We start from the raw sequence: 18,065 nt of genomic DNA on the forward strand, positions 1-18,065 counted from the left end.
CTGGAGTTGGCAGCGCCTTCCAGAGATAACGTGCATGAAAGCTTGGTGAAATATTGCTTTATTAGGCATACACAGAACTCAAAATGAACCTGAAAATTGTGCTCTATTTTCTATCCCCGAGGGCTCTCTTTCCTGCGCCTAGTTCCCATGATGTCATGGCTTTTACATTTTGTTATATTATTTGTTCCCACCTCCCTCTTTTTCTTTTGGGCCTATGTCTGCTTCTCTCATGCACCTTCATCAGAGTATTTTTCATCTACACCAGTGGACATATTTATAGGTTACCGTGAAGGCCCTTGAGTTCAGCCTGAATCAAAATGAACCACATTTTTCTCAAGGTTCAGGGATGTAATATTACAAGCTGTCCATTTGGTTCCTAGGTTGTGTGATCTGTATAAAAAGCTCCCCAAACTATTCAAAGCAGGAAAACGACTTTCTCCTTTCTACCATCAGAGCCGAGTTAGGCGGATGTTGTTTTAGAAACCTAACAGCGTCTCTTTGTTTGTGTCTTGCAGTGCTGACCTATGAGAATGTGGTGGAGATGAGCTCTGAGACAGACGAGGATGACAGGACGCTGCTCTCAGAGGAGAATGGCCTGACCAATGGGGAGGAGGGTGGTAGCCCTGCCGGAGCCAGCGTGCCTAACCTGGAGGCATCACCCAGGGTGGGCCACGCCCTGCTGTCCTACAGGGGTGGAGCAGAGGGGTCAGAGGGCAGGGACGGGCGGCAGAGCCACCACCACGCCTGCCGCCTGGGAGACAACCAACACAGACACCTCAATGGGACTGGTGAGTGATCTGATCAGGTCAACACCTGCACAATATAAATCAGTAGCCTATATCAATCCAATGCATTTATATAACCCTTTTTACATCAGCCTGTTTTACAAAGTGCTTTGACAGTAAATCAATCAACACACTTCACTTATGTATATCAATTACAGAACTCATAATAATACAGTATATTGACCTCTTCAGTTTCTGCTAAAATAGTTGGAGCCTGGGAAATGGCTTTGTGCTATACTCTGTCTATTTTTTCCATTTCCGGATCTCTGTGAGGTTGACAGGAGATTGTAGAGATTAACACAGTGCTCTATTCTAGTGAGACGTGTTGCTGCTGAAATACAGTCAGCACTTTAGGTGCTTCACAGGCTCACATCGCTAAACCACCTCCCTCCCGTACTCATCTCTGTATGACTGTTCACACCCTCTAGCACCTCTGACCTCTCACCTCTCACCGTTCTCCGTCCCCTCTTTGCTCTCCTTCTCTCTTTTGTCTTGGCTTTGTAAAAGCACTGTCTCAATAATGTTTCTCTCTCTGTTGTCTTGGCTCGGTAAAAGCATTGTCTCTTCATTGGTTTCACATACTTTCAGAGGAATAAAGTTAACTCCAAACAGTTCAATATACTCAAGATCTCGGCAGAGGAGAATGTCACAATATTTTAGTTCAATCTATGAAGCGCTGTGAAACAGCCAGCCTTTCATTCTCATTGACCCATAATTGTAACTCTTATAATTAGACTCAGTTTAGTGGGCTGTGACCAACGGAGCCTCTAACTCCCGCATACAGGCAGAGCTACCAATGATAAGCAAGTAGCACATGTAAAACCTGTCAACCCACCCTCTCTCTCTCTCTCTCTTCCTCCCTCTCCATTCCCCCCTCCCCTTCCAACTCATCTGCATCAGTGACAGGACAACTGGTGTCGCCAGGGCCGCAAAGACAAATACTTTTAATTAGAAGCCAAACGGGATCGTTAAAGAGGGAGCCAGGCTTTTGCAGGACTCATTAACATCCCTAAATGAAATTCAGAGCTTTATGATGGCCATTTACATGCTTAATAGGCCCACCATTCTGTGGCCGCCTGACAGATACAGAGTGCAGAGAAAACTCATGCGAGACACCCATTTTTTTTTTTTTTTAAATGGACCTGCGTTGACTATCCGTCTCTGTTAATGACTTGGTGGCAAGCTGTGCTGCTGAATTGGGAAATATGAGGGACTGGGAAATAGTTTAAGAAAATTTGAACCCGGTCCAAAACGAAATGTAAATGAAAAGAGCCTTGATATGGGGAGCATATGTGTATAGAATCATTATTATCATGATCATTATAAGAAAGCTGTAAAAAGAAATCAATGTCAGATTAGCACATCTGCTACAGTCCATTATAGCTAATGCTAACCTAGCTATTTGCTGAGTGGTTTGATTTGAATTCAACTGGCATTTGACATTTATATGTAAACTGATGAAAGATGAGAGATAGACAACCCACATATTTGTTATATTCATATATTCGTTTCACTCAGGTAACAGATGTAAAAGACTTGGGTGTCACTTCAAGGTACTGAGTCACATTGAGAATGCACAAAGGATCGAATCAAGATTTACCACAAAAATAACAGAAATGCTAATTTACTGTACACGCCATCTTGCCTCTGCCTCTCTAGGAAAAAAGACTACTGAGTGAAAAACACAAAGAGCCTCCATTTTATATTTCAGATTTCATATACAGTGCAAGTAGTACTGTAAGTGTAGTGAAGGAGGGGCCTACTGAAAATAGAATGAAACTTGAGTACAGTGTCTAGATTCTACGACAGTGACACAGGGCGTGACTCACATGTCTTTGTCCTTACTCTGAGGCCTGGAACCCACAAAAAGCCCCATGTTGGCTGAATGAAACTCATTCTGTTAAGTCTGGCAGTGATTCTGAAGTTGAGGCGAAGGGAAGCAACAATGCTTTCCCCATCAGGAGAGGCATGCATTTTTGCAGTTGTTCTCTGAAACATGCAGCATCACCATTTTATCTGCATGGTGCAGGGGCGAAACATTGTAGGGAGAAGTGTGAGACCTCGCTTCTTGATTACAGTTCATCTTGGAATTATGAGAAAGAAAATAGTTTTCCTCCACAATATTTAGGAATTGAAGAAGGAAAGTCACCTGCTAATTCCCATACATTCTACCTTCAACCTTTGTTGAAGGTAGCTGCCAATCGACTATAAACATTGATCCTATGTTGACATGTTCTCAATAGGTTGTGTATAGTACCTTGTGACTCATTTGACTCATAGCAAGACTATTTTGGTATAAAAAAGCACAGCATTAGGTTCCTGTTTGACACATTGCTCATGAGGAAGGAAGTTTTGAAAAGTAACCTGCTGTAAATGAAAGAGGGGGGAGAAAATCTGACTGTTCTCGTTTTCTCCCCCCTGCCGCCCCCTCCCTCTCCTCTGCTGCAGCATGCAGGCAGGGGTGTTGTATATCCCTCCTTTGAAGAGGGAAAGCATATGATTCTTGTGACTCCTGTTGAGGAGTCACATGACTGGGGCCAGGAGGAACAAACACAATGGGCACAGTATATGTACACCCCTCGCCTGCCTGTCCCTCATTATCAGGAAAATACATTCATATTACAAGCCGTGGCTGAATGGAAAGAGGTACTTAACTGAATTGTCAGGGTAGCATGTGCATTCTAGTTGACTTTGCCTCGAGTGTTAAACCATGGTCATACTTCAGTTTATTGAGTGCTGTGTTAGCCACAGTTGATTGTCTGATTTTGAGCCCTTTTCTCCTCTCCTTCATAGATGAAAGGAAGGATGAATATGATCCCTTGGGGCCAGAGGGGTCTCTTCACTCTGTAGGAAGTGGTACAGGTGACTTCCACCCTCTTTATTTAACTTTTATTTAACTAGGGAAGTCAGTTAAGAATGCATTCTTATATACAATGACGGCCTACCCCAGCCAAACCCTAATGCCGCTTGGCAATTGTGTGCTGCCCTATGGGACTCCCAATCACGGCCGGTTGTGATACAACCTGGAATCGAACCAGGGTGTGTAGTGACGCCTCTGGCACTGAGATGCAGTGCCTTAGACCGCTGTGCCACTCAGGAGCCCCATACATATATTTATATATTTGCAAAAAAATCATGTATGCATTCACTACTGTAAGTTGCTCTGGATAAGAGCGTCTGCTAAATGACTAAAATGTAAATGTAATTGATGGAAGCTACAGTCTATCTGCAATATTAAAGCTGATCTACCCCCTAAAAAAAAAATATATATATATAACACACTAGGAAGAGACATGATTATAACCCCTTGCAGCAGGTGATATACCTAATAGGAAACACACACACAGACACACACACAGTCAAGGGCCATGAGAGATAATGTCCCTCCTCGTGCATCAAAGCGAGGGAAAGCAAAGCAAACATTTGCAAGTTTAGTGAGAGTGCAACACAAATCACATCTTGCTACAAAATTGAATTTTGACCTAAATCTCATTTGTTTGATTCATGTACTTTCAAATTGGTTTAAAATTGTAGTTTGTCCTGGCAGTGAATCACAATGTCTTTGCAGTTAAGCATTTTATCAACACAATCTTGCCTAAAGTAACTTCAAGGGATCCAAGCCTCTTGGGGACAGTTCAGTGTCCTTCGTTTTAAGGATATTTTCAACAACAAAAATATACACAGAATCTGTGTCACAGCTGCACACAACACACAAGCCAATAGCAAACAGTATTGATCCTAAGACAAATAAATGTAGCCACACTAACTGCCCTGATTTGTTAAATCAGCTGATGAATACATTGGACACCTGATGTACCATTATACCTACACTGACTGTTTAGCAGATATAGCCTCACATCTTCTTACTCATAATCAAATCTCTGCTTTAAATTATGTAGAGAGAGAATTCTAAGTGTAATCTGTAAACCAGAAAATCTAATTGCAACCTAAACCAATTACCCGTTACACTAGGAAATATTTCAGTTAAAATGTCTAAAAGCTTTAAAATGGGTTGTGAACATCACTTAATGATGAAATTATCTAGTATTTTTCTTTGTCGAGGCCATTACATGGCATCATTAACGGTAACTTAAATGTATACTTCCCTCTAAGTAGTGGCTTAATGCTTCCCTCCCTCAGTGTCCTTTATCACATTTAGAGACCAGTCTATTTCCCTGTGTGGCCAATATAATGTAGCTGTGCATCACATCTCAAAATGGGGGAAGGAAGATGGAGACCGACCAATATTCTCATTTGTCTTCCTCTCTCTTCTTCTCTACCTCCCCCTCTCCACCTCCTCCTCCTCCCCCTCTCCATCCTCCTCCTCATCTTATACAGTTAATGGTATGGATGGGGTGTCAGAGCTTGACGACTACTTCACTAAGTGTAGTAAACTGGAGGAGAGTGACGGCCTCTCGGCCAGCATCGCTGAATACCTCCAGCGTGGCGACACCGCCATCATTTACCCAGAAGCCCCAGAGGAAGTGACACGACTCGGAACTCCCGAAACCATTGGGCAAGACGAAAACGAAAACGGTGAGAATCCATAAAATCCATTTTACAGTAAATCTATGACTATTTGCAGTCTCATAAACTGCATTAAAGGCCTTCCACCTCTGTTTCTTTGTCCCCAATAGTGTTACTGACTGACTTTTATGGGCAGTCTGTGTTTAAGTGTAAGATGATGGTGACTCTACATAGAGTCTTTGTGAAGTAGAGATAGTCATCTTGCTTGTTGCACTTCCTCTGTTTACAACCTGGGCATGTTGCCCATCAGGGTCTACTGGCTGACCTTATGACAACTCCTCCTCCTCCTTTCCCCCGTACAGAACTGTCACTGACTCCAGATGCTTTCACCCAACTGTTGACCTGTCCTTACTGCGACCGGGGCTACAAGCGGCTGACATCACTCAAGGAGCACATCAAGTACCGCCATGAGAAGAACAAGGAGAGCATACCCTGCCCACTGTGCAGCGAGACCTTCTCACACCGAACACTGCTGGAGAGACATATGGCCATGCACAAGCCAGGGATCGATCAGGTAAGACAGACAGACAGACAGACGTGATGTTTTTCAGTTTTTCTTTTACTCTTTCTTTTCTTTCATCTCATCTCCTTCACACTGTTGTGTCGTTGTGTGGGTTCGACCAACGATCTGGGTGAAACACACAGTATCATTTTAGGCCACTGCCCTTCACTCATTTATTTTTCCTTTTAAGATTTGTGTTAATTATAATGGCTTTAATGGCTTCCTCATGGTGACTGGATGCTCTTTTCTTCTGCATGGAGAATCATATTCTCGAGTGAATTAGTATTCTCCTTTCCTCTTCCTGTCATCCTCTACTCCTCTCACATTAAACAAGTTACTTCTGACCCAGCACTGCTTCAGACCCCCGCACTGCTTCAGACCCCCGCACTGCTTCAGACCCCCACACTGCTTCAGACCCCCACACTGCTTCAGACCCCCACACTGCTTCAGACCCCCACACTGCTTGTTCACAGCTGCATTGTGTTGCGCTCCCCCAAGCGTCTTCCTTTAGTGAGGCCTGCGTGGGATGTGCTAGCATATTGCCTTCCTCAGGCCATCTGACTTTTTACATCAGCTGTTGCTAGAAATGGACCAGATTTGATTAGAAATGAGCACTCATACATAGTAGCAGAGATTTGGACCATTTCCTATGGTTCAATACGCAGTGCTTTCACTGAGAATACCATTTATTAAGTACCAGTTTTATAGATAGTGCTGCTACTGTTTATCTGTCACTTTATTCCTAGTTATTTGTACATGTCTACCTCAATTACCTCGTACCCCCGCACGTCGACTTGGTACTGGTACCCCGTGTATATAGCCTAGTTATCGTTACTATCAGGACACAATGCGAGACCCAAATGCAGACACGAGGCAGATGGTAGAGCTACGATATTTATTATAACAAAGAGAGTAGGCAAAGGCAGGTCGGGGACAGGCGAGAGTTCATAAACCAGGTCAGAGTCCAAACAGTACCAGGCGATAGGCAGTCTCGAGGTCAGGCCAGGCAGGGGTCAGAAACCAGATCAAAACAGTACAAGGGGATAGGCAGGCTGGTAGTCAGAACAGGTAGAGTGGTCAGGCAGGTGGGTTCGGAGTCAGGACAGGCACGGGTTGAAACCAGGAGGACTAGAACCAAATAGAGACTGTGAAAGATAGGCGCAAGGAAAACCACTGGTTGACTTGTCAAACAAGACAAACTGGCACAGAGACAGGAAACACAGGGATATATATACACCAGGGATAATAAGCAACACCTGGAGGGGGGTGGAGACAATTACAAGGACAGGTGAACCAGATCAGGGTGTGACAGTTACTGATTGTGTATTTAAATATTACTTTTTTAAATACGTGTTTCAGTCTTCTATATCTCTAATGTCTTTCTCTCTGCTTTGTTTGGGCCTGCCAGTAAGCTTTTCATTGTTAGTCTACACCTGTTGTTTACCAATTCGTGTGACGGATAAAATTGTATTTAATTCTGTATTTTGATTTTAACCAGGGAATCAGTACAAGTACAACCATTTACAACCAGCAATTTGTAAACATAAAGACCAAAAACCAAAAGTATAGGCCTACAACTGTCTCTTATGACGTACCATGCAAGTAAGCAGTGGAATCATTACAATTGTCCAATTATAGTGGTGATAATAGTCAGATTTCCTAAAATAAGCACCCTCCTTCCTCCCGGAGTCCCCCTCCACCTCCACCCCCTCACCTGAACCCCCTCCCCCTTTCCCCCTTCAGACTGGCTTAAATAAGAGCAGATGGTATTTTCCCCAGTGATCTGGAGTATCATAATCCTCAAATGACTTTAAGTGTTTGTTTAGTTCTGTACTTCCTTTCCAGTTAAAAGAGTTAAAGAAAGGATCTTATGGAAGGTCATTATGACTAGGCTACCTTAGTGCACCAGTCTGTGGAGGGATTTCCATTTGAGTGCTCCTGAGTGCTATTGGTGCAAACATGTGAATTGTGCTACTCTGCTTATCCCCTGTGTGCCTAGAGCAATGGAATTTATTTTTAGCATGGGGTAATTGTTCACACATTTGGTTATGAAGGCAAGTTCTACCACATCAGTCATTGGCCCCATTTTTCAGATCGCTAGCATTTTCACAATGTAGTCCCCTTCAAGCCACATTCAGTAGTCTAACCCTAATCACATGCTCTAACCTGAAATGTCACCTGCTGCCATACATACACACATACACAATCACACAAACACAATAACACACACGATATATAGATTCCTCAGCAAACACTAGTGAAAAGGGATTTTTTGAAATTGAAATTGTACCATGAAAACCTCCCACATCTTTCTCATAAAGGTCTTTGTGGGGCTTTATCTCTCTACATGCTGTTTTTATTTGTTATCTGCACTCATTTGAATTTCAGGAAATGCACCTACACTAAACAGTTACCTTTGAACAGAACACAAAAACTCAAACCACACACTATTCTCAAAATCGATTCATGAGTTCCTTGCACGCTTCATCATTTTTATTAAACCATTTCAGATGTAAAACCCTAAAAAATACTTATGTAGTTAGATGTAGTTAACGTTTGTGACGGAGGGTTATTGTGTTGCAAAGTAGCCTGACGTTGAAGCTAAGAAAAATTCATTACATTCCTTCTCAAGGCCAGCTACCTTGAAATCTCGCCCAGTGCCTGGTTCATTTGTGACTCCCACACTTACACAACACGTTTAGGTGGCACTGATGTGAAAACTCTCTTTTCTATCTCCTCCACAGCCCCAGCTGCTGAGTGAAGGGGCCGGCAACCGCAAGTTCAAATGCACCGAGTGTGGAAAAGCCTTCAAATACAAGCATCACTTGAAGGAGCATCTTCGCATTCACAGCGGTAGGTACAAAGATGAGTCAAGCTGGCGTCAGCCCACCATTTTAAAATGTATTCATGTGACTGTGGCTAGATGACAGAGAGGGCTCATGCCATAAGAGTAAAATTGATAATGTTCCTTTTTGGCCTCTGTCAGCAAATTAGTCATTCTGTTTTATAATAGCTCACTGTTTCAGACCAGTTTCATAACTGACTAATTCCGCCATATGGATGAGGCCATAGCTCAAGAAGACGTTGAATAGACTTGTAATAGAAATAGAAATTCTAATTTTCACACTGAAAGAAATCTTCAGCTATTTCACTACCAGCCAATTGCAAGCATTCAAAATGGAGTAACTTGAAATTCATGTACCTGTTTATCGTTTACAGGCGAGAAACCATACGAGTGCTCCAACTGCAAGAAGCGCTTCTCCCACTCCGGCTCCTACAGTTCCCACATCAGCAGCAAGAAGTGTGTCGGTCTGTTCTCCGTCAATGGACGAGTAAGTAATGGAGGCAACGCCAAGGCTGGCTCCTCTCCTAACTCCACCGCCTCCTCCCCGGGAAGCCCCGCCCTGGCTCTGCTCCGCCACAAGCTGGAGAACGGCCGCCCCATGGGGCTCCAAGACCAGCAGGGCCACCTGGACATCAAGGCAGAGCCAATGGACTTAAACGACTACCGGCTACTGATGGCCTCCCAGTATGGCGTCGGAGGACCAGGGGGCTACATGAATGGAGCCGGCCGAGGAGGCAGCCCCCTGGGGGTCCACAGCACATCCCAGAGCCCCCTGCAGCACCTGGGTGGAATGGGGTTGGACCTGCCCCTGCTGGGATACGGGTCCCTGGGGAACAACCTGAGCGAGGTGCAGAAGGTCCTCCAGATTGTGGACAACACGGTGTGTCGGCAGAAGATGGATGGGAACCCGGAGGAGATCTCCAAGCTCAGGGCCTATATGAAGGAGCTGGGGGCTCAGATGGAGGAGCAGAAGCTGGCCTTGTCCTCTTCGCGTGCCAGCTTCCAGGCGGTGGGCCACAGCAGCCCCACCAAGAGCATTATCGACTACACCCTGGAGAAGGTGAACGAGGCCAAGAGCCTGATCGATGACTCCAAGAGGCAGATCAACATGGACATAAAGAAGGAGAGGCTCAACCACTCGACGGATCATGAGGACAAGTCGCACCACGCGAGCCACCAGGTTCCATTCCTGCCGTTCTCCTGCCAGTTCTGCAAGGAGACCTTCCCAGGGCCCATCCCACTGCACCAGCATGAGCGCTACCTGTGTAAGAAGAACGAGGAGATCAACCACCTCCAGCCCAGCGAGGACGTGTCTCTCAGCCACAGGGGAGTGTTCCCCTCAGACCAGCAGGCCGCCCTGCTGTCCTCTCTTTCAGAGAGGGGCGCCACCAGCCCCGCCAACCCCTTCAAGGACCACATGTCAGTGCTCAAGGCCTACTTCGCCATGAACACAGAACCCAACTCAGAGGAGTTGCTGAAGATCTCCATCGCAGTCGGCCTTCCGCAGGAGTTCGTCAAGGAGTGGTTCTCCCAGTGGAAGAATCAGCAGCAACAACAACAACACAATAAGGGCAATGCCAACCCCAGGAAGCAGTCACCGCCGCCAGAGCGGAGCAGTGCAGAGGAGCGCAGGCACCACAGGCTAACCAGGTCACCAATGTCCACGGCGCAACACAGGGACCGCATCATGGCACTCACTGATTTACACGGTGGCAACACCAACGGTGACCGTGACGCTCTCCACAGACACTCAGAGGTCAACCAGTTTACAGCAAACATGCAGACGGGTGACAAACCACTAGACCCCTTGAACCAGCTTAGAAGCAGAACTCCATCCCCTCTAAATCTCTCCTCCACTTCTTCTAAAAACTCCCAGAGCAGCTCGTACACTCCAAACAGCCTGGCCTCTGAAGGGGACGGCCATGGGGGGGACGCACCATTGGACCTTTCTCTGCCAAAACACATGATGAGCAAGAGCATCTCACTGGGAGAAAAGAGGTCCAAACCAAACGGCTACATCTCAGACTGCAACGGTGACCACCACCATTCCAGCCGGGAGCAGGGTACTGAGCCCATGGACTTGGCCCACATCAAGAAGGAGTTCCTGGGCTCAGAGAGAGACAACAGAGGCAACCGCGGACACCAGACGGAGAAGAGTGCTAGCCCCATCTTTGGCATAAACCCCTTTGGTGGTGGTCACATGTACACATCTCTGCCCCCACATGGAGCATTCCCCCCGCCTAGCTTCATGCAGGCCCAGGCCAGCATCCCAGGCCTGAGGCCATACCCAGGGCTGGATCCAATGAGCTTCCTACCCCACATGGCCTACACTTATGCAACTGGGGCGGCTACATTCGCTGAAATGCAACAGAGGTCGAGGAAGTACCAACGGAAACCAGGTTTCCAGGTAAGCAAGCCCTTTTGTGGTTTTAGGTCCATTCACTAAGTCCATTTTTAGTAAGAGGTTAACAATAAACATTTTGCCCTTTTAAATTAGTAACTAATGGATAAAGTTACACTCAACACAAAACAAATTACATGTTTTAGATTAGTAAAAAAAAAAATATTAAAGTTGTTTTTGTCAAATAATTTCCTGTAATTAGATGAGTTTGCACTGTGGCTGTCTGTTTTGTATATACGTCCACTCCACACATCAAATCCACAAAACAGACTTAAAAAGCCCATATGTTCCCCTTTTTACTGTATCCTCTCCTGGGAAGTAAGAAGGGTTGTACACAGGTCGTACGGATCGACGACTAAGCCCTGTCCGGACTTGGGATCAAACTAAGAGCAGAAGGTGTCTTTGTTTTAGGTGACAGGTGTGGACTACTTACAAAGTATTGAACAATATGCCTCTCTCATCTCATAGGGGGAGCTATTGGACGGAACTGTGGACTATCTGTCAGGCCTTGAGGACCTGACAGACGAATCACTCCTCTCCCGGAAGAAGATTAAGAAGACAGAAAGTGGTATGTACGCGTGTGACTTGTGCGACAAAACATTCCAGAAGACCAGTTCCCTCCTAAGACACAAATATGAACACACAGGTATATAACATTTGGACAGTTGTTTTCTACCCCACCCTCCCTCTTCACCTTTGTGCCAGTCCCCCTCCATGTTTTGTGTCATTGAATGCTGTTATTTTTTGTTATTTCCTCATCTCTCTCTTTTTTCCCTTCTTGATCACATCATTTTTTTCCCCACCAATCTTAATTGTTATTTTCCTCTCGTCTTTCATAATTTACATTCTAATGTGTTCAGATCCATGACCTTTAATATGTTCCTTTCTTATCGACAAGGGGTTTGGGAATAGTGAGCTGTTTAGATATGAAAGAGGTTACATAAACATTCAGTAAAAGTAGAAGTGAGCATCATTGCATTCATCACAGACACCATAGAAGTAGTCATCCTGACTCCAGGCATTCTAAATGACATCATAAAATGGTCTCCAGAAGTAACAGGACCAGTGGCCATTTTGGAAACAAACGTTCTGCTTCAAGAGGGACTGTCTTTTTAAAGTTCACGCTAGTATGTTAAGACACAGGGACATACAGTATATATACTGTGCCTTCAGTGACAGGGACGAGAATTACTGCGTTGACCCTGGTGGTATTTAACAGAATGACAGGTCGTATAGGAGGCTTGCCTGTGTGGCATGTTTGGTTATTTTTTAAATGATCTTCAAAGATGTGACCTCTCCTCCTGGGGACTCCTCTCTTTCAGCATCCTGTAATGGAATGCCCCATGAGTAATTCTCTGTCTCCTCTATTTTTGTCCCACTGTATGTAGGGGAGGGTGATTGGGGGGAGGGGGGGGGCACTTAAAGTATGCCAACTATGGATGATGTCGCAGGCATTCCAAATCTATCTGAGAATAGGAATCGCCTGTGTGTGTGTGTCTGTGTGTGTATGTGCATTCTGTTGCGTGGCTGCTCACCTGTGGGCACTTTATGTGTATTGGCTTTTGTAGGATGGGAGGTGTTTGTGCATGTGAGCGTGGGATGTGCGCTTTGGAAGAGTGCTATTATATGGGCCGATTGAACTTGCATTTGAGAGGCCCATTTTGTCTAATACAAGTCAGATGGAAGGGAATATATTTCCGGTAGCGCCACTGAGTTGTAGTAAACCTTTAGTGCGAGGAGCTGCATGTTGCGGGGGCAGGGAAGAGGGCCAAAGGGGGCTAGTGGTGTGAAGGTCCTCCTCCTATAAATATAACTGTCACACCATCACGTGAAGGATGCCTAATCCTACTCGTTTTAATCTGGACCTATGATGTCATGAGAACACACTGTCACTGGTGCCAGGCTGCGCTTCAGTTTCACCTTGCTTGGTGTTCGAAACATCTGAGTTCACTGGCTTAGCTCGCTGCTCGCCGGCCCCGCCCATCATAGAGTGTTGAGGGGTTTTATTTCCACCTGACTCCCCCCAGTGTTTTCTAGCAGCAACTGAAATTAGCTCTAAAGTTAGATTGTCAACCATAAATTGAGGTTTACTTTTAACGCTTTGTTTTGTTTTCTAAAATGTATTTGAGAAATGTACTTGTATTTATTTGTACAATCACAACATTACTCATTCCTATCATTATTGTGTCCTATAATTATTTTCACCATGATGGAGGGAATGAAAAAAAATCCTTATTGATGATATAAATGCTTTTACACTCAGTATACACATAACATGATCAATACATTTTGTGTCAAGTCAGACTAAATTCACTCTAATATTACATGTGTACTACGTGTCTGTTCTCCTGAATAACTGTTTATTTTCCCTTTGTGTTTTTCTGTGTTTCTAGAGAAGGGGACCATAGTAACACTGTAGTAACACCTTCTCTCCCCTGTCTCCTGTGTCTCCGCAGGAAAGCGACCACACCAGTGCACGATCTGTAAGAAGGCCTTCAAACATAAGCACCACCTCATCGAGCACTCGCGTCTGCACTCTGGCGAAAAGCCATACCAATGTGACAAGTGTGGCAAGCGCTTCTCTCACTCAGGCTCCTACTCCCAGCACATGAACCACCGCTACTCCTACTGCAAGAGGGAGGCCGAAGAGAGGGAGGCAGCTGAGAGGGAGGCGGAGGAGAGGGAGGCCTGGGACAAGGGCCAGGGCCCCATGGAGCCCACAGAGCTACTGATGAGGAGGGCCTACCTACAGGGTCTGGGGCCGCTGGGCTACTCAGACCCCGAGGACCAGCTGGAGGACGGGGGCGACACCATCCTGAGGGATGGCACGGAAGGAGGGATGAGGGGAGGACGAGGACAGAGGGAAGTGGACGAGACGTATGAGGAGGTGACAGACAGACAAGAGGCGGGAAGTTTCAGGGAAGGAGAGGACGAGGGTGAAGGAAGGATGGACACAGCGAGGGATGACGAGGGGAAAGATGCGGCGCATTCGATCGATGACAGTTCAACAGAAGGGAAAAGAGACACCAAGTCAGACCATTAGGAAGCAGACTAAATCAATTCTGCAGTCAGTCAAAAAAAAATCTGGCAGAAAATATTTGTCATGATGGTTTGTTTCATTTCCTTTTTCCATTCTTCCAGCAAACATGAAACTGGCTTTGTTTTCAGAAGGGCACTGCAGTGGCTAAGTCAAGCAACTGGTAGCTTCTCAAAAGCTCATAATGATGGACTCATGGAATGTGGTGACTGACTGCCAACATCAGAGTTGAGACGACAAACTGGGTGGGATTATTTAAGAATCAACATTATGATGTAATAATGATTATCATTATAATAAACAAATTAAATTAAGCTGTCTTTAATGTACAGTATTAAATAAGGCCTAAAAGCTGTGTGGTGCTATAATGTTGTTAACCCTTGTGTTTTATTGTGTTCATACCCCAAACCAGGAAATTGCACTCTGCCCCTTTAATCACTACAAAAACAATAAAAAACTATTTAAAAAACCCTATGTATATTTATACCGTGCTTGAAGACTTGGTAGCAGTCCGTCAGTGTTGTACTTTGTCTACTACTTACTGTGATGTCCTTGGTTCTACCCTCCCTTTTGCTCGGCAAACTAACCACACCATTTTTTGTCTTTATGTGAAGGAAACTTTAAACCTGTGTGGTTTTGATGTTGTGAGTCTTACAATGGACTGGAATGCAGTGACAGAATGAAATAGAGAATTGTGAAATACGAAGGGCTCCATATGACAGACAAGAGACTTAGTAGGTTTTATTTTCTCAAGAGAAAGCCTTATATGCAAACCTTTTCACCTGTGCGTTTCTGCAAGTGCCATCCCTGTACAGTGTAAAAATCAGAGTTTACTTGTATTATCTTTGCTCTGGCTTCAGTATTAAATCAATATTTCACCTAGTTTTTCAAAGTACCTATGTCAGTATTAGCATAGATAGAGACAGCAGTTCGTTAGTTTACATGTTTGTGCAATTTTTTGTATTTTTCATTACCTTTTTTCAGTATTACTTTTTGTTTTTCTAGATTTTTTCCCCCAAGCATAAATTACATTTCAATCAAATTTTAAGATTACCATTTTATTTATGTGACTCATTTTATATTTCCTAATTGTATTTATTTCATACTGTAGTGTACAGTATTATAGTTCCTCAACAAATATATTTTAGTAAAGGATTCTGTCATTGACTATTGGAGAAAATCATGAATAGAAAGCACTCTAAGGTATTTTGAAAAACAGTCATTGTTAAAATTGTCAATTTTCTTCTTATCATTTTATTTCCTTTAAACTACTGGAAATTCGAAATTTGGGGAACTTTTGATACAATATTGTGAAAACACTGTATTTTTTGACAATAAAAATCAATTTTAGTCATCCAGGTATAAAGAGATTAAGATAGAGGGGGTGTTGATGATGGAAAATTCCTAAAATGTCTTAAGTAGGCTATTATTGAATTTTTTATTTCTCTTGGAAATGACCATGCTCGAATAAATGTAGCCAAAATAAATTCGAATAAAGCTGTGTTATTCTTCTTGTACTTGAATTACTTCTATTTATTATCAATCTAACTGTGATCATGTATACTTGTACACATTTAGGAGTTGGCCTATAGCAGTCTCATCTCTGTAGCATTTCTATTAAAGGTAAACTCAGCGATATGACGTAGATGCAGAACAGCATGCTGGGTTTTTTTCCACTACAACTTAGAGCGTTGAAGTGCAAGGCTCAACTTCTCCACTGTTTTGGTGCCCTGGCTACCATGCTGTACACGGCGTGAAGCGAATCCGTGCACAGATACTGTGTGTGACTGTGTTGCATCACGCTCATCTCAATATATTGCTACCAGTGTTACTATTGGCAGTCCTCAATTCATGTTCATAGGTTGAAGTGAAAAGTTATCCATTGCGACACATACCATAAGCTTATATCTCATACATGGCCTCACATGGATCTTAGAAACCACACAGAATACATACTAGCTGTTTTACAGTGGATGCCAAGACGCAGCTCATCTTTCAGAATAGCCTGTTTCTCCATAGGGAAACGTTTACCACGAGTAAGACAATAATGCCCCTCAGGTTTGAGGATGGATTAACCTACTGTTTGTTTTCCAATGTCCTAACTAGAAAGCACATACAAGGGATGTGAAAATGTCACAGTTCAGTGTGTGTACTGGAGACTTTCTAACGTAGCATGTCACAGAAGGAAGCGTTTGTGTGTTGTGTTTTTGTTTCGCTTTACAATTGAATAATAATTGAATATGAACATACCAATATAATGGAACATTCAATAAATATTAAAAGGGAAACATTTTCAAAAGTAATATAGATATTTTACAAGCTTCTAGTCAGGGAAAGTTCCTATTTAATATAAAGTAATTAGCACAGACTTTTACTTTACTATAAAACGAGAAAGAATAATCTAAAATCTCTCTCTCAACTGTTAGTTATTGCTGCCTTTACACTTATGTGATTAGTTCTGCTGAATTCTGACCTTCTGATGTGGATTCTACTTTATGTGAAGATTTCTTAGAGGCTGTGTGATAGACTTTTTAAATTACTTTCGCCTCTTTGAAGTTTAAAAAGACTAGGCTTGAGCTCAAATTACCACAGCAACAGACAACCAAAGTGGCCATGAACTGTTTACACCGGATCTCAGAAGAACTACATTATCCATGACCTTACTAATTTAACTAACATAATGAAATGCAAATAGAATCTCCCACACACACACACACACACACACACACACACACACACACACACACACACACACACACACACACACACACACACACACACACACACACACAGACACACACACACACACGATCAAGTCTATTTTAGGATCTTGCAGATGTTGGGTAAAATATTGTACATATCGTCACTGAGTCCACTAAAACAAGGAAGCTCAGTTGTTGGCAGAGAATATGTTCACAAGTAGCCTAGCAAAATCATCCCTTGACAGTATTGTCAAAATACTGAGCGAAAAAGCTCTCTCTCTCTCTCTCAAGCCAGTGAAGACCGAAACAACGAACAGCGTGAGGGGCGTTCCTAAAATGACACCATCACGCACGGACGGAACGAGTGCGTCATTTTTTCTACCAATAATATTCAGGAGAAGGTGAGTTTTCGTTCCACATGCAGACAGAAACGAACACTGACATGTGCACTGCATGTTGTTTCAAACACTTTCTATAAAGCGACGCTTTATTTCTACATTCATTTATCTTACTGAATAGAAAAACAATTGTCAATTTGCATAGCGAGACTGTAAATGTCTTCAATGACAAATATGGTTACGGATGGAAATGTGTCTCTGGCAAAGGAGACGTTGTGTACAAACTATCTCTGGTCCAGGGCATAACTGCGCATTCTGGATCGGGTTTTTGAGCGGACAAAATACGAAATCCATGTGTAGTGACTGTATTCAATGTAGGCTACAAAGTAAAAAGGAAAGATGTTGCTATAGTGTTGAATAACTGCTCTCTGTAGTCTATGTGCCAGTTGCTATTTAAAAAAAGTATATACTTATTATGAGGGCATTTTGTTTACCGCCCTTTTTGTTTTATTTCCTACAGCATTGAGCACATGCGCGTGAATCGGTTAGTCTGGCGGTAAGCAAAGTGTTTAAAGTATTTTAACTTCGTATTATATTTCCTGAGCCTTGCCAACATCATGCGAAATCTAAATAGGCCTAGCCATATGTTTTAAGAACTCGGTCACAAACCAGTCCGTCATTCAGATAAATCTAGGTCCGAGGGCATGGCAAAGAGACGGGGGATGGGATTTGTATAAAATTAAAGCTCACATATTTAATTTTTACACAATTCAAAAACAGTTAAAATCGGAATTTGGAGAACAGTAAAAACAAGCAACATTGACTCCAGCCATGATCACCTTGTTGCTGTAGTTTCATTCACCTCAGACAATATGGGATTTAAAGGGATAATCCAACCCAAAGGTAAAAATCTTTATTTTTTATTTAA

General features: G+C 43.5%; 1 protein-coding gene across 4 annotated transcripts in view; it reads left to right on the top strand.

The window, feature by feature from the left end:
• The window catches only part of LOC106582417 (zinc finger E-box-binding homeobox 2), an 83,161-nt gene extending 67,547 nt beyond the window's left edge, over window positions 1–15,614 (top strand). For 2 of the 4 annotated variants that reach the window (XM_082967215.1, XM_082967216.1), the window contains 8 exons: window positions 516–788; window positions 3,579–3,647; window positions 5,124–5,321; window positions 5,615–5,826; window positions 8,559–8,667; window positions 9,034–11,066; window positions 11,529–11,706; window positions 13,517–15,614. In XM_082967215.1, the coding sequence (XP_082823341.1) occupies window positions 516–788; window positions 3,579–3,647; window positions 5,124–5,321; window positions 5,615–5,826; window positions 8,559–8,667; window positions 9,034–11,066; window positions 11,529–11,706; window positions 13,517–14,103 (3,659 nt within the window). In that variant the 3' untranslated portion in view covers window positions 14,104–15,614. The remainder of the gene's footprint in view (window positions 1–515; window positions 789–3,578; window positions 3,648–5,123; window positions 5,322–5,614; window positions 5,827–8,558; window positions 8,668–9,033; window positions 11,067–11,528; window positions 11,707–13,516) is intronic. The other 2 variants (XM_014165518.3, XM_082967217.1) reach the window with 2 other exon arrangements.
• The last annotated feature ends 2,451 nt before the right edge of the window (window positions 15,615–18,065 follow it).

Source organism: Salmo salar, chromosome 21 (genome assembly GCF_965601325.2).
Source record: "Salmo salar chromosome 21, fSalSal1, whole genome shotgun sequence".
In the NCBI taxonomy this organism is placed as follows: Eukaryota; Metazoa; Chordata; class Actinopteri; order Salmoniformes; family Salmonidae; genus Salmo; species Salmo salar.